This window comes from Sodiomyces alcalophilus, assembly GCF_042370955.1.
Source record: "Sodiomyces alcalophilus JCM 7366 unplaced genomic scaffold ACRALscaffold_1, whole genome shotgun sequence".
Classification (NCBI taxonomy): domain Eukaryota; kingdom Fungi; phylum Ascomycota; class Sordariomycetes; order Glomerellales; family Plectosphaerellaceae; genus Sodiomyces; species Sodiomyces alcalophilus.
This window is the reverse complement of record NW_027263532.1, coordinates 3,249,754-3,265,009: the sequence shown is the minus strand read 5'-3', so window position 1 is coordinate 3,265,009 and position 15,256 is coordinate 3,249,754. Positions and strand designations below refer to the sequence as shown.

Below are 15,256 nucleotides of genomic sequence, written 5' to 3'. Positions count from 1 at the left end.
GGTAGGAAATCGCCTAACGCTGACGGATCAGCTCGACAAACCCAGAAATGCTACTAGTAGCAGTACAGATCCACAGCTATATCCATGGTAGAAGAGCAGAAGCAGAAGAGACACTATTCGCTAACACGATGCGTCGTTGATCAGATTCTGGTCTGAATAACGCCATTTCAAGTACGTGAGAGCAGGATGTTGCCACCCTTCCGTGGGGACCATCAAGCCTCCCCATTACCCACGACTGGAGTCTGAATTGAAGCCCCCGACGGGTCCCCGCACCTGCCCGCAAGGACACCTAGCCAGGGTGGGATGTGTAACTCACGGAGGGAGTTTGCTGGAAGACGCTGTCCCTGTACCTGTTCATGGCGTCTGCGGAAACAATACATGTGGTTCCATACGGTCATTTTGAGGGAGAAATAGAAGGCGCTCCGGCGGAATGCCTCCACGTCATTGTGGACCCTGAACTGCGTATACGTCGCCTCGTAGTAGGTATGCTCCCCGTTGGTGAAAACCGTCCGGGGGGCCGGCTCTAACGGCGGGCAGGCCCGGTGTAGATTGTGGTCGATCAGCCAGATAGCACAGTCAATCTCGCGTCTTGCCGAGGCGAGGACGGCGCGAGCAACGAGACCGCGTGGAGATGGTTCGTCTTCCAACTCCTCCAGGGTCTCGGGTAGGGATTCGAGCCAATCCGGGTGGAATTCGAAGGCGATGTGCTTGGGTCGTCTGGCGTGTCTAGCCTTTTGACCTCCTGGGTTGTTGACCGGGTGCAGATGGCAGAGGGGAAAGTGGCTTATGAGGTGCCTCCATTGGATGGATGGTACCTCGCTGAGATCACTGACCTCGAGGCAGAAGAGATCGTCGCCCGGCTGTACCCTGAGGTACATATCTTCCCCATTATGTTGTGCCCGAGCCAGAAAAGAGCGTTTGTAGATATCTTTGTTCTTCGCCAGGTAGCGCCGAATGACGTATCTAGATTCCTTACATGCAGTCCAGAGCCCTGCATCCCAGCGTGAGAATGAGCGGCTGCCATTGAACCACGAGTGCTCTGCTGTCCCGTAGATGGGTATTATGGGATTCGCAGCCGCATACCGGGTGAGATACCGGGGTTTTCCGTCCTCGAAGAAACGTGGGTTCACGAGTGCCAGCGAGTCAGGCCGGTTGACTTGCTTCTTCTCGTCATCTTTGTTGCTGGTCTTGGAAAATGAAAAGTAATGGACCCCGGGACCTCTTGGTCGAATACTGAGCTCCCAGATCCGAAGGCGAAGCTCTGGCGGCAGCTTTGGAAAGCCATGGAAGGTAAGAGTCGTGTTCCTGTGCACCTTGGGCCCTTCCGGTCCATCAGACTGTGGGTTATGCAGAGCCGAAGGTGTGGACATGGTGTTGAGGGTAGTTCTGTCTTGGACAACTCGAGACTCGGTATGTCCAGGGATGTGGATGGAGGAAGGGTGATCAGACTTTTGGAATGGACTGGGAATTTCACCGATATATAAAGCTTTGTGGGCGGAGCCTCAGCCAGGGGGCTTTTTTTTGGCTTTTGATTCTTGTTGTGGCTGCTGTAGCCTTGGGGGAAAGCATACTTCGTATGATGAGTGACTGAGACACCATGCACTGGTCTTGGAGAACCTATTCACAATCAGAGTACTCCATTAGGACGGTAGCTGCAGCTATGTAACTACCTATAGCCTAACTTATTAGAGGCGCTCTGCTCTTACACATAGCAACCTGGGACTCGTCTGTATTCTTCGGGCCTTCAGCGGCGAGATACCAAAGCGTAAATAAGTGATTCCTAACTCGAGTGCGCGCGCCAGGAAAGAAAGAAGGAGGGTTTTCCCACTCCCAGCTGATGGGCTTGGGCTTGGTCCTTGGCTGGGTGCCCCTCGCAACAACAGTGAACCATACTACTAGGCGATTATGTGAGCTTGTTGATATCAGAAGGTTTAACGATGATACCGCATTCTTCTTCGTCACTGGCAGCCTCGACGGCGAGGGCCCGCGGTCATTAAGGCCTAAGCATAGGGTAGTCGGAAATCATGGCGGTGGGCGGACGAATCGACGATAGCTTCATGAAAAGAGCAGGAGAATGATCCGGCTGTGGTGATCCAACACAGTCCATATCGTGGCCAAGGCAGCGTAAGCTACGCGAAGAGGGCGTGAGGCAATTCTAGCAGGCCTGGTTCTTATGATTTGTTGCAGCTGCCTTCAACTCAATCTGTCGAGTCGGCCAGAACTTATTTGTATAGCAGCTCGGCATACGCGTAGTCTTGGCTGCCGCCCCTTGAGCCACTTGCCTAGCCACCATTAGCCACCCCCACGTGACGTATCAAAGCACGGCTGTAATTAAGTATCAGTACCCTATCTGGTAGGATTCTGTACTTCGTACTGGTGCGATAAGATGCAGTTTTTAGTGGGGTACCAGCCATATGACACATCCCTCGTGAATCCATCCCAAAGCCGTTGCTTTATACCAACTTGCTCTCCAAGGGTTCAAGGAACCCTGCGCGCGAACTGAACTCGCGAGTTATTTTCCAGTTCATAACGCCCACATTGGATCTTTTTATGCTTTGAGAGTGTCGTACCTCCCCCTTGTACCCGCAGACCTCTCTCCCGCAGCAGTTTCGCCGAGACGTTGCCGACCCCGCCATCGTGCTATCCACGATTATCCACAACCGCCCACGACTAAATAACAAAGCGCAAGATGGTGACTGAGGGCAGTGGTCCTGCCCAGGGCACTGTATCTGCCGAGGCAACTAAGCCGACCCAGCAGAATGACAGGAAAGATGCACCTCCCGAGCCGAAACCCGACCAGCCAAAGGACGCTGGTAATCCCACTCCCGCGACAGCTCCTGCGCCGACTACCTCTACCACCAAGCCAGCGCCCAACAAACCTGTAGCCAAGGACAGCCAGGGCCCTCCAGGGGAGAGGAAGTTAACCAATGCCGAATTAAAGGCCAAAGCAAAGGCGGAGAAGCAAGCTCGACGAGCTCAGCAGAAAGCTGCCCAGCAAGCATCAGCCGGCGCAACCCATTCAGCCCAGACACACGCCGGAAACGAAGCGAAAGGTGGAAAACAGAGGCAGAAATCAGACGGCACGCAGTCCGCTGGATTATCCAATACCAAGGCACAAAACACGAAGCAGCCTACGGTCCTTGCCCCGACGACAAAAAGCACTGATCATATGGCCGATGTGCCCGAGTGCTTCAGTCATCTGTCCATGGCCAAGCGCATCTCTATCACGCAGGCCGACAAAGATGTCCACCCGGCAGTACTGGCTCTTGGCCAGAAGATGGGCGCCTTCGCCCTTACCAACAGCACCGACCGACTCGAGGCTACCCTGTTGGCATTCAAGCAGGTTCGTTTCCACATCCTCCGCAGGCAGCTCTGGATCATGTCGCCTGAGCATCTCTAGCCAATCTTTCGCGTCCTCTTCTGACACGGAATTCCAGGTCATCGACTCGTATACCACCCCCCAGGGCAGCACCATGTCGCGCCATTTCACCTCCCACGTTCTGAACCCGCAGGTCGAATACCTCAGCGCCTGCCGTCCCATGTGCTTCTCGATGGGCAATGCTGTCCGCTGGCTTAAGATGCAGGTCAGCAAGATTGACATTGACGTGCCCGAGGCCGATGCCAAGAAGGACCTCACAGAGGCCATCGACAACTTCCTTCGCGAACGCATCCATGTGGCCGATGTGGTCATTGCCGAGCTCGTCGCCGACCTCATTTCGCCCGACGGCGATCTCGTCGTCACGTTCATGCACCACCCGCTCGTCGAACGCGCGCTGCTCCATGCCCGGGTCGAGCAGCAGAAGAGCTTCCGCGTCATGGTCATCGACGACCCTTTTGAACCCACCGGCCGCGCCCTCGTCCCTCGCCTGAGCAACCAAGGAATTCCTGTCAGCTACGTCCCCAACCTTGCGGCCCTGGGCACCCTCCTCCAGGAGGCGAGCCTGGTGTTCTTCGGCGCCGAGTCCATGTTCAGCAATGGCGCCATGTACGCCCAGGCCGGGACGTGCGATGTTGCCCTCTTCGCCAACGATCTAGGCATCCCGGTTATCGGCCTCTGCTCGACCATCAACTTCACTGAACGTGTTGCCATTGACTCCCAGACGTACAACGAGATTGACCCGGACAATCACACTGCCGACAGTTTCCGTCTGCTCTTCGACACCACACCTGATAAATACATCACGGCCGTTGTTACGGAGCTGGGCAAGACCGCCCCCGCCTCGGTTCCGGTCATCATGCGTAAGCTGGAGGAACTGTGAACTGTACGTTTTTAAAAGGAAAAAGAAAAAAGAATCAAAAAACAAAAAAAGAAATACTTTGGATGGAGTAACGATGTGCGCCATGGGAGACTATTCTGAGGTACTGCGTCATGTGTTTTGGGTGATGCATAGCAACTCGGGATTTCCCTCTTCTTTTCCTTTTTTCTTGTTGGAGGTAGATACCATTTTCTCTAGCTTTTGCCTCTTCTAGGGTTGATGATGACGAACTCGTCAAAAAAGGGTGGGTTGGTTCGGTTTGGGCATCAGGGTATGATACGATGTCCACATTTGACGGCAGGGATCCCGGAATATACAAAAGAATCTTTGACAAGGTCAATTGCCCTGGTGCGAAGCCTCATCCGTATATACAACTAGAAAAATCCGCCGACGTTTTGCGTGTCGATCGTCGGGACTGACCTCTAGTACCACGCCACACGTTCATTCTGAGCGATGATATCCCTATGATGGTTTTGCGTGTCGTCCTGTCCCCAAAGATGTCCGTGAGGATCCCACGTCGGCACCAACCCGGCATATCACACGGCCCTTGGTCACTCCCGCTCATTGTTTCTTCCGCTTCATTGTGCCCCATGTTCCTGACGCCCCGCGCGTTTCCATTTATGAATTTCGATCCAATTCTACCCACAAGTCTAGGCGTACATGATCGGGTTTTCTTTACGCAGCGGCGGAAGCAGCGGTAGCGGCCGCAGCCTCGGCGTCCTTGGCGGCCTTGCGAGCGCGCTTTTCGAGGAGCACGGCCTTGCGCTCGTTTAGGGTGGCGGCCTGCCTCTCGTCGACGCCCTGGAGCCAGTAGCCAAAGGCGCCGCCGCCGGCGGCGTAGACGGGGTAGGCCCAGAGGGTCTTGCGGGTGAAGAAGGGGCGCATCTCGATGCCCATTTGCCAGAAGCGGACGGCAAAGCCTGTTGGTTGTTTGTGAATGGATTGTTAGCGCTCGGGATTCTCATCTCAATTCAGTCGCGAGGACCTGGAAAGTGCTTCGGACGATGAAGGGATCGGATCCGCGAAGCCAATTGACGCCTGGAATGGTGGGAAAGACGTGGGTTGGGCTGGGCTGGGCGGTTCACGTACCGAAGCCGGACCAGAAGAGAATCCGGGAGACCATCGTGGGAGGTGGCTGAGGCGGTAGGTGACGGGCCTAGGGGATGGAATTGGTTGACGTGCTCGCAGGGATCGCAGGTCGTTAGATGGGACAAAGAGGAATTGGAGGTCGCCTCGCGTGCTGGTGTTGTCTCGCTGCTGGGGTGGGATTCCTCTTTCAGCTCGTGGTGTGGAAGTTGGAATGGTTCAGTCGGTCGTTGGAGTGTGACCCACAGTCGGGTAACGGAAGATGGTTCTGCCGGCCTGACGTGCCCACGTTGAGCGTTGGAACTTGGTGGCTTTCGGTGCAAGCTGCAAGTGTACTTCATAACAAATGTACTGCTTGCATGGTGTAGTGGAAGCATAATTGCCTCACACGCAAGGGGTCCCTGGTTCGAACCCAGGTGCAAGCATTTTTTTTTGTTTTCGTTTTGTTTCGTTTTGTTTTCTTTTTGTTTTTGCTAGTGAATAATAATTACCATATGTTGTTTCGCTTGCAGAAACAAGCATGAATCACGAGGTAAAACTCCAAATATTGAAAACCCCAATCGACTGTATTGCTATCATATCCACCAACGTCGACGTTCGTATGGGTCACGCTCATTTCATTACAGCCCAAGATTCCATTAATAAAGCCCAATATTATTTCCCTTCAAGCGGGCAGAGACGCAGTATGCACTCTGATGTCCATCGATATATTTCCATCACCATGTTCACCAGTCCCATGCTACGTCTCGTCAATCTTTCATCCCATTTGCAATGACAGTACAAAGTACTTCGTAGTTCCGTTCCGTAACCCAAGGATCTTTACTGAGTAGGTACAACGTCCCATCTATCCATGCTGTACCAGTTTACCACCCATAAAATACGTAATATGCACATCGACACCCACGACCTCGGCAGTAGGTACGGCGTACGGGATCTAGATAAGGTACTGCCTGCCCACTGATACCCACCCTCATTGTACGAGGGATTCTCACCGTGATAGACCTCGGCTCTTTCTGTTTTCTTTTTTCTTTTCGCCTTTTCCTTTTGCTGGTTTGGAAATACGCTAGAAGCTGGAGAATACCCACCAACTAAGCTAAGATATCGGCACAATGCCAAACGCGCGAGAATACCAGCGAATCGGCTCGTCGCCCAATTTTTAAGTCCTTCATACAAAGGACAAACAACGTATTCGTACACTACTACCACAACGTATGTATACGCTACACCAGCAATCGTCCCGAGTTTTGTGTACTTCAGCCAACTACAGTGCGGTTAATTGTTTCTATCAATTGAAAGTGTCGTTACTTATCAATCTTCCAACCGGATAGCGCCGCTTCCCTCTTGGTGCACCAGGAAATCAGCGTGTTAGATGGTCACGGGAAACAGCAGTGTGCGGGTTGCAGCGAGTTGCTGTGTACGTTGTATTCGTACAATGATGGAGTTGCACAATCTGTGTCGGGGGTGCTACTTACTGCTGCATTGTGGATATGCGGGGGGTGGGGCGACCTTCCTAAAGCAAGCCTCTTATAGGACACCGTGCCCTGAACTACGAAGTACATAATGCAAGTATCTATGTAAATGTACCTACCCCACTTGTTTGCTCCAATGTGATGCAGGTGCCACCCACATCTTCGCATCTCCAACACCACACCTCCAAACCCTCTCGTCATATCGCAGTACGAAGTACTTCGTACTTGATTGCTGCAGCTCTGCCCTTGACCTGGAGATGTAGATTTGAGGGGAAGAATGACGTTGTGGCAAGATGGGCAAGCGCTCCCCGCTGTTCCAGGTACGGGAAGTGACACTAAGTATAAACCCACACCTCCCGGTTTAACTTTTTCATCTCCTCGCGGCCCGAGTCGCCTGAGCTATGATCTCCCTTCCCTTCAACCATGGCATGGAAGCCCCTCCGATCATCCATCTCCTAATCCCTTGTCCGTATCTTCACACTCCTCTGGCATCTTCGGCCCCCCGCAGCCTGCAGCAGCGGACCACCTTCCTTCCTCTCTTCAAAACCTCCACGAGCGGGGAAGTGTCAACTGTCGGATCACTAAAATCTGCACGATGTGGACCTTCTAACTCGGACAAACACAACCGGACAGACCGTGGCTCGATTGGACTTTGCTCACTTTGTCCCCCCTCCATCTGGTGGCAGGCAGAATCCCTTGGCTCGAGGGGTCGGTTCTGGTTTTATGCTTGCTTTTGCGTTCGTTGCACCGTGCCCAAGGCCAATTCTTCTCGGCCTTCTCATCTTTTTCCCTCTTCGACTTTTGGCTTTTCTTTTCTTCCAGCAACCCATTCAGCATCTGTCGAGTTCTGAGGCCTAGTCAGATACATGAGCGGCGGCTGCCTGTACTGCGGTCCATCTGGCCTGGTAACGTCGGGTGCTGATCGCTAAACCCGCCGCCATGTCTCCCTCCGTTCTGCGGCCGTTCGCCGCTCCCGGACCCTTCTCGCTGGGAACCATCTCACGCCTCGTCCCATGGGTGACACATGCTCGGAGTAGGTTGGCCTTGGGCTTATGCAGACCGAGGAAAATTGCCCGACGCGCCGGGCCGTCATGATTGTTCGCGCTAATTGCTGACTTCTGACCCTAGACGCGACGCCCGCCACAACCTCCTTCCAGAATGCGGTAGCCTTTGCTGTGAAAAGACGGTGGCATGGCACCTTAAACCCGAACCGCCCACACCTTTCTCTGGTCCCTGTTGTCTACAAGCCGTCACAGCTCGTGCGCCATGCGTCAGCTGTGTCCAGCCAGCCGTCTCCTACCCAGGAGTCTTCGTCTCACGCTACTGCCGCCCCGGTCCCACAAACCACTCCATACGACCGTTTGACCATCGGTGTGCCGAAGGAAATCTTACCCAACGAACGTCGGGTAGCCTTGACGCCCCAGAATGTCTCCCTGCTGTTGAAAAAAGGCTTCTCCAAGGTCCTCATTGAGAGGGGTGCTGGTCTAGAGGCAGACTTCCTTGACGAAGCATACGAGAAGGCCGGTGCTACCCTGGTCGACATGGCTCACCATGTCTGGGCCGAGGCCGACATCGTGCTCAAGGTCCGCGGGCCCATCGCTCCCGAGATCGACGTCATGAAGGAAAACCAGACGGTGATTTCGTTCCTCCAACCCGCCCAGAACGCAGCCATCGTGGAAAAACTTGCAGCGAAGAATGCCACCTCCTTTGCCATGGATATGGTCCCCCGCATTTCCAGGGCCCAGGTGTTCGATGCCCTGAGCTCCATGGCCAACATTTCCGGATACAAAGCCGTCCTCGAGGCCTCGAACAACTTTGGTCGCTTCCTTACGGGCCAAGTCACCGCAGCAGGCAAGATCCCCCCGTGCAAAGTCCTTGTCATCGGAGCCGGAGTAGCTGGTCTCAGCGCCATTGTAACGGCCAGGCGACTCGGTGCCATCGTTCGCGGCTTCGATACTCGGTCTGCTGCCCGCGAGCAGGTCCAATCTCTCGGTGCCGAGTTCATCGAAGTCGACTTCAAGGAAGATGGCTCTGGTGCCGGAGGCTACGCCAAGGAGATGTCCAAGGAATTCATCGAGGCCGAGATGAAGCTGTTCGCCGAGCAGGCCCGCGAAGTTGACATCATCATCACCACCGCTTTGATCCCTGGCAAACCCGCCCCCAAACTGATCACCAAGTCAATGCTCGAGGTCATGAAGCCCGGCTCGGTCGTTGTGGATCTCGCCGCCGAAGCCGGGGGCAACTGCGAGGCGACGAAGCCTGGGGAAATCGTCGTCTACAAAGACGTCAAGATTATTGGTGATTCCCCCTCGACCCGCCTAACCAACGTGACCAAGTACTGACTCCGCCAGGCTATACCGACTTTCCCTCGAGACTTCCCACCCAGTCGTCGACCCTTTATTCGAACAATATCACCAAACTATTCCTTTCCATGGCGCCCAAGGAGAAAGAGTTTGGGATTGATTTATCCGATGAGGTTGTACGAGGTGCCATCGTGACCCACAACGGCCGGGTTCTCCCTCCCGCTCCCCGTCCGGCCCCTCCGCCCGCCCCCGCCCAATCCGCCCCCGCGGCGAAGGAGGCCGAAGTCGCCGCACTTAGCCCCTTCCAGGCGACTGCCAGGCGTGCTGGTGCCCTAACAGCGGGCATGGGCGCCGTCCTGGGCTTGGGAAAGTTTACCGGTCCTTTGTTCATGAGCAATGCCTTCACTTTTGCATTGGCATCTCTCATCGGCTACCGCGTCGTTTGGGGCGTCGCGCCCGCTCTCCACTCGCCCTTGATGAGTGTAACCAACGCAATCTCAGGCACGTGTTACTCCCCATGAGAAGGCCCGACCGACCATCCCTCCCCCTTTCCAACTTTGCCTTTGCCACTAATGCTGTCTTGTAGGAATGGTCGGCATCGGCGGCCTGTTCGTCATGGGTGGAGGGCTGTTCCCCCAGACCATCCCACAAGTCTTCGGCGCTTTGTCCGTTCTTCTCGCTTTTGTCAACGTGTCGGGCGGCTTCGTCATCACGAAGCGCATGCTCGACATGTTCAAGCGACCTACCGATCCACCCGAGTATCCCTGGCTTTATGCCATTCCCGCCGCCGTTTTCGGGGGAGGCTTCATTGCAGCCGCATCGACGGGAGCGGCAGGATTGGTCCAGGCCGGCTATCTGATTAGCTCTGTGCTATGCATAGGGTCTATTTCGAGTCTGGCGTCTCAAGCTACCGCGCGCATGGGCAACATGCTCGGCATGCTCGGTGTCGGGTCTGGAGTCCTCGCCTCTCTCCTGGCTGTCGGTTTCACCCCCGAGGTCTTGACCCAGTTTGTGGGTCTCGCAGCTCTGGGTAGCATCGCTGGTCTTGTCATTGGGAAGCGCATCACGCCGACCGACCTGCCACAGACCGTTGCGGCCCTCCACTCCGTGGTCGGGTTAGCAGCTGTTTTGACTTCGATCGGCAGCGTGATGAGCCACATTGGAGGAGATGTCTCGACGTTGCACTTGGTCACCAGCTACCTGGGGGTCCTCATCGGTGGTATCACCTTCACCGGCTCCATTGTGGCCTTTATGAAGCTCGCCGGCAGGATGTCGTCGAAGCCTCTGATGCTACCCGGCCGGCACCTCCTGAATTCGGGCATGCTCGCCACCAACATGGCCACCATGGGGGCCTTTGTCACCATGGCTCCGGGTTCCCCTGCCCTCGCCGCAGCGGCTTTGGGAGCCAACACGCTCCTTTCCTTCGTCAAAGGATACACGACAACCGCGGCCGTTGGCGGCGCCGACATGCCGGTCATCATCACCGTGCTAAACGCATACTCGGGCTTCGCCCTGGTGGCGGAGGGGTTCATGTTGGACAACCCGTTGCTGACGTCGGTCGGTGCGCTGATCGGGGTGTCGGGATCCATCCTCTCGTACGTCATGTGTGTGGCGATGAATCGGTCCCTAACGAACGTGCTGTTCGGGGGCATAGCGTCACAGCAGGCAAGTGACTACAAGGTGGAGGGATCGGTGACGCAGACGACCGTCGACGACACGGCCGACGCGCTCACGAATGCCGAGAATGTCGTCATCGTGGTTGGCTATGGGATGGCGGTGGCCAAGGCCCAGTATGCCATTAGTGAAATCACACAGATGTTGCGCAAGAAGGGTGTCAATGTCCGATTTGCCATCCACCCGGTGGCCGGTCGCATGCCCGGCCAGTGCAACGTGTTGCTTGCCGAAGCGAGCGTCCCGTACGACATAGTGCTGGAGATGGACGAGATCAACGACGACTTTGGTGATACGGACGTCACCCTCGTGATTGGCGCTAACGATACGGTGAACCCGATCGCGTTGGAGCCAGGTAGTCCGATCGCCGGCATGCCCGTGTTGCAGGCCTGGAAGAGCAAGCAGGTGATTGTCATGAAGCGAGGCATGGCCAGTGGATACGGTGAGTTGGCCCGCGGACCGCCAGGGGTGTATCATTGCATCGCTGACAAGTGAAACCTACCTTTAGCTGATGTTCCGAACCCCATGTTTTACATGCCTAATACGACGATGCTCTTTGGCGACGCGAAAACGAGTTGTGATGGTGAGTATCTGTGTTCTTCCATGATATGCCCGAGAGCGTACACTGACTCGTCGTTGATAGCCATCAAAGCGGCAGTCGAGGCGCGTATCTAGGCTTGTGGAATGAGTTGTTTGCCTATGACTACCTATATCCACGGAGTTCCATGTCCACGTGCATTTTAGCAGGAACAGTTTTCTACTCTAGACGCATCACCTTTGGCGGACTTTCACTTGCATTCCTTTTGGCGTTGTCGTTCTATATGAGAACGTTCTCTTTAACGAGTCGAGAAATTATAACCATACGCTATCTTACGCTACGTGGCAATCTTGTTTTGTTATCACCGCCTCTATTTCATAACAACAGCGAAATGCATTAGCCGTCATCCCTTCACCTTCGGGGTATACATATGTAATTTCTGGTGTTCACGCAGCCTTGTCACTTTCGCCAGAGGAAAGACAAGTACCGATGTTTGTACGCCCTCTGTATTAGGTTGTATAGGTTGTTACACAAACAGCGTACGCAAAATTAGCAGTAGATCCGTTGACTTGATTGACTCTGTAGAAGGCTCTGATCTGTGATGGCAAAATCTTCCTTGAATCCTGCAGACAACTATCTACTTTCAGGCCAGAATAACCTATTCCGCTATTATTACGGTCTATCCCCTAGCCTATTTATGCAGGCTCATCTCTGTATATTGACTACTCTCACCTGTTTTCTAAAACTGTCGAATTTCGGAAAATAGACTATATCCCTAGGACCGTATATATAAGGCCGTAATATCTAATATGCTCGCTCTAAATAAGGGTCTATGTTCTATTATATAAAAGCTAGAAAGTTTTTAACTAAGTTGATAAGGTTGAATAGGGCTTTAAATCCTCGCGCTATACTAGTATTGCCTTTGAAAGGCCCCTTAACAACCATGGACTTAGTAAGTACTTACGCTCGCTGTTGAAGAGTTTATTAGGTAGTATTCCCCGATGAGGTGTACCGGGCCTGACCAGTATCAGATCTGCCTCACTCCAGTCTACATATCCTTCCCCGCACCCCCTTTCCGTCGCTAGCCTATAACTTAACCTCGCGTCTCTTATTCCACTGGTGCTTCAGAGCCTCGGGCTCGCGGGTCTTCTCCCGATACAGCAACGACGTCATCTCCTTGTAGATGAAGGTGCTGGCGCCGTTATAGACGATGCTGTGATCCGAGTCCGTGTAGGCATGAAAGTTGAGCTTGCTGGGGGAGACGCCGGCACCGACGAGCAGGTCAACGAGGGCGGCGGCGTGCTGGTAATGCACGTTGTCGTCGCCGAGCCCGTGGGCGATAAAGGTGTGACCGCGGATGTTCTTGAAGCCCTCGGGGTCGGAGACGGCCGTCTCGTTGTAGCCGCCCGGGTTGAGCTGGGACGTCTTCATGTATCGCTCGGTGTACATGGAGTCGTAGAAGCGCCAGTCCGAGACGGGGGCGACGATGAAGGCGAAGGAGAAGACGCCTTCGGTGTCGTACTCGACCGTCTTGGCCGACAGGAAGCCGCCGTACGACCAGCCGAAGATGCCGATGTGCTCGGTATCGATAAAGTCGTGCTTGGCGCTGAGGTGCTTGGCGGCCCAGATCTGGTCGTAGGGCTCGAGCTGGCCGAGCTGTGACGCCACCAAGGTGCGGAAGGCGCGGCCCTTGAAGCCGGTGCCGCGATTATCGACGGTGTAGGTGATGTACTCGAGCTCGGGGTCCGAAGCGATGTAGGTGCGCCAGTTGACGGGCTGGAAGCGCTTGTGGACCTCCTGGGCGCCCGGTCCGCCGTACGGCACGAACAGGACCGGGTACTTCTTGCTGGGGTCGAAGTGGGCCGGGAGGCGCTGCATCACGTTGAGCGGGTAGCCGTCGGGGTGCTCCAGCTCAAAGTAGGTGATGTTGGGCAGCTGGTAGTCCTGAAGCTTGTCGACGAGGGCCTGATTATCGGTGATGGTGCGGACAGGGGTCGTGGTCGAGTTGATCGAGTAGAGCTCCTGGTAGGGGACGTTGGGACCCTGGTAGGTGAGGATGTAGTAGCTGCCGCCCGCGGAAAAGGACGCGCTCCAGTAGGCCGGGACGGAGTCATCGACGAGGGCCTTCTTCTGGCCGCCGGGGTAGGAGACGGAATAGAGGTGGCGCTCGGTGCTGTGATGCTCGGTGGAGAGGTAGTAGACGAGGCGGCGGGCCGTGTCGACATGGAGGATGCTGGTGACCTCCCACTCGCCGCTGGTCAGGGGGATGACGTCGCCGCCGTTGACGGGGTACAGGTAGAGGTGGTTCCAGCCCGACTCGTCCGAGAGGTCGAGGTAGTACGAGTCGCAGGTGCCGTTGACGCGGCCGACATAGACGATGGCTCGGTTATTGTCGAGCCAGCCATCCGACCCGTCGCGCTCGCGGATAACGGTGGAGGATAAGCCCTCGACGTCGACGCGGACCAGTTTCTCCTGGTCCTGGACGCGGTTGAAGGCGCGGTAGGCGACGCTCGTATGGTTGCTGGTGAGCCAGGCGACCTCGCCGATGATTAGGTCGTCGGCTTCAAAGGCGTCAATCTCGAGCGGTGTCACCTCATCCGACTCGACGTCGAGGAGGGTCAAGGCAACAGTGGGGTTGGTCGTGCCGACTTTAGGGTAACGGAGATGAAGCTCGTCGGGATAGAGGTGGGCGACGTTCTGGCCCTCCATGTAATAGGGTATAGTGAAGGTTTCTACGCCTGTCTCGTTGAAGCTAAGGTAGGCAAGGTACTCGCCGTCAGGAGAGAACCACAAGGTCGACCGGCCACCGAAAATTTCCTCCTCGTAGACCCAATCGGGGACGCCGTGGAACATGTCTGGCCCGCCATCGGTGGTAATTTGGGAAATGTCGTCCCCTTTTTTAAGGTAGAGATTATTACCACGGACGAAGGCGATGGCATCGCCAACGGGGGCTAACTCGGCATACTGAATGTCACCGGCCTGGTCCGCGACGAGCGGGGTGAGCTCGCCCGAGGCGACGTCGAGGATGTGGTAGTCGGCGAAGTAGGAATGACGGTACTGCTTGGTGTCATTGGTGGCGAAGAGGATCTTCTGCAGGTCGGGACGGATCCAATACTCGCGGAAGCTCGAGGGCAGGTTCTCGGACGGTACGAAGATGTCGGTGTCGCCCGATACGATGTCCTCTATTACCAGACCGCTAGACGAATCGAGATGAATGTAGCTGCCGTCGTCGGCGCCGGAGATCCAGCTGACGGAGCGCGAGCCGGCAGCGAACTGGCCAGACTGGGTGTCATTCCATGTGACGAGGCGGTCACCACCGCCGATGGGCTGGTGCGGCAGACGCTCAACCTGCGCTGACGACGAGCCGGTAAGTACTGAAAGCACAACTGCGGCGGCGACAACAGGAGCGACGCGGAGACGAGACATGATGGCCGGCAGTTTGTGTTAGGGGAATTGACGGAGTTTTCCTCGAAGCCAGCTGAATCGAAGGGGGTCCCTAGTTGAAGAAGGGGTTGAGACGCGGGGGGAGTCACGTCTGCCTTTCGACCTTGTTCCTCATTCGACGGGCAAGGTGTGAGGTAGGGAGGCGGACACGGAAGCGTTAGGAGGGTCAAGGGCAAGCCACGGTGACGCGGAATTCAAGGGAGGAGGAGGGGGGAGACGAGGTCTTATTGTAATTTAGGAGGGGAAAGAAGGAAGATGCGAGTGAGCCACTGTTGTCCACACAAGATGGTTACATTGTGATACCAGAGTCATGACACGCCGTAGCAAGATACGGATAAGACCCAAGCAAGTGGAAGGAGGAAAGAGCTAGTGCTAAGAGGCGAGATTTTGAGAGACCAAAGCAGAAGAAGGTCGGGGTTAGGGGAGGACTCGACAATCACCTACCCAACTAGGAAGCTAGCTAGCTACTTTGGAGCGGGGTGGTCCGAG

The 15,256-nt window shown here is 55.4% G+C and overlaps 5 protein-coding genes and 1 non-coding gene across 6 annotated transcripts; 3 read left to right on the top strand and 3 right to left on the bottom strand.

Moving 5' to 3' along the window:
* Positions 1-53: 53 nt before the first annotated feature.
* ACRALDRAFT_2024401 (uncharacterized protein) lies at positions 54-1,370 on the bottom strand (the record flags this gene model as incomplete). Its single annotated transcript, XM_071020219.1, has 2 exons — positions 54-76; positions 317-1,370. 2 exons carry the CDS (start codon positions 1,368-1,370, stop codon positions 54-56), a joined length of 1,077 nt encoding a protein of 358 aa, XP_070879433.1.
* Positions 1,371-3,205: 1,835 nt separating this feature from the next.
* On the top strand, positions 3,206-4,259 carry ACRALDRAFT_1025850 (uncharacterized protein; the record flags this gene model as incomplete). The annotated part of the gene is made up of 2 exons (XM_071014771.1): positions 3,206-3,343; positions 3,438-4,259. 2 exons carry the CDS (start codon positions 3,206-3,208, stop codon positions 4,257-4,259), a joined length of 960 nt encoding a protein of 319 aa, XP_070879432.1.
* Positions 4,260-4,931: 672 nt separating this feature from the next.
* Positions 4,932-5,379, bottom strand: ACRALDRAFT_1053857 (uncharacterized protein; the record flags this gene model as incomplete). The annotated part of the gene is made up of 2 exons (XM_071015795.1): positions 4,932-5,176; positions 5,346-5,379. The coding sequence occupies 2 exons, from the start codon at positions 5,377-5,379 to the stop codon at positions 4,932-4,934; spliced, it is 279 nt and encodes a 92-aa protein (XP_070879431.1).
* Positions 5,380-5,695: 316 nt separating this feature from the next.
* Positions 5,696-5,767, top strand: ACRALDRAFT_t57. Its single transcript has one exon. It is a non-coding gene; the product is annotated as a tRNA-Val (tRNA).
* Positions 5,768-7,284: 1,517 nt separating this feature from the next.
* Positions 7,285-11,460, top strand: ACRALDRAFT_1073728 (uncharacterized protein; the record flags this gene model as incomplete). Its single annotated transcript, XM_071018139.1, has 6 exons — positions 7,285-7,844; positions 7,940-9,109; positions 9,163-9,615; positions 9,701-11,227; positions 11,294-11,368; positions 11,429-11,460. The coding sequence occupies exons 1-6, from the start codon at positions 7,751-7,753 to the stop codon at positions 11,458-11,460; spliced, it is 3,351 nt and encodes a 1,116-aa protein (XP_070879430.1). The 5' UTR covers positions 7,285-7,750.
* A 638-nt stretch (positions 11,461-12,098) lies between these two features.
* ACRALDRAFT_1059774 (uncharacterized protein) lies at positions 12,099-15,102 on the bottom strand. Its single transcript, XM_071016100.1, has one exon. The coding sequence runs from the start codon at positions 14,747-14,749 to the stop codon at positions 12,410-12,412; it is 2,340 nt and encodes a 779-aa protein (XP_070879429.1). The 5' UTR covers positions 14,750-15,102; the 3' UTR covers positions 12,099-12,409.
* Between the last annotated feature and the right edge of the window lie 154 nt (positions 15,103-15,256).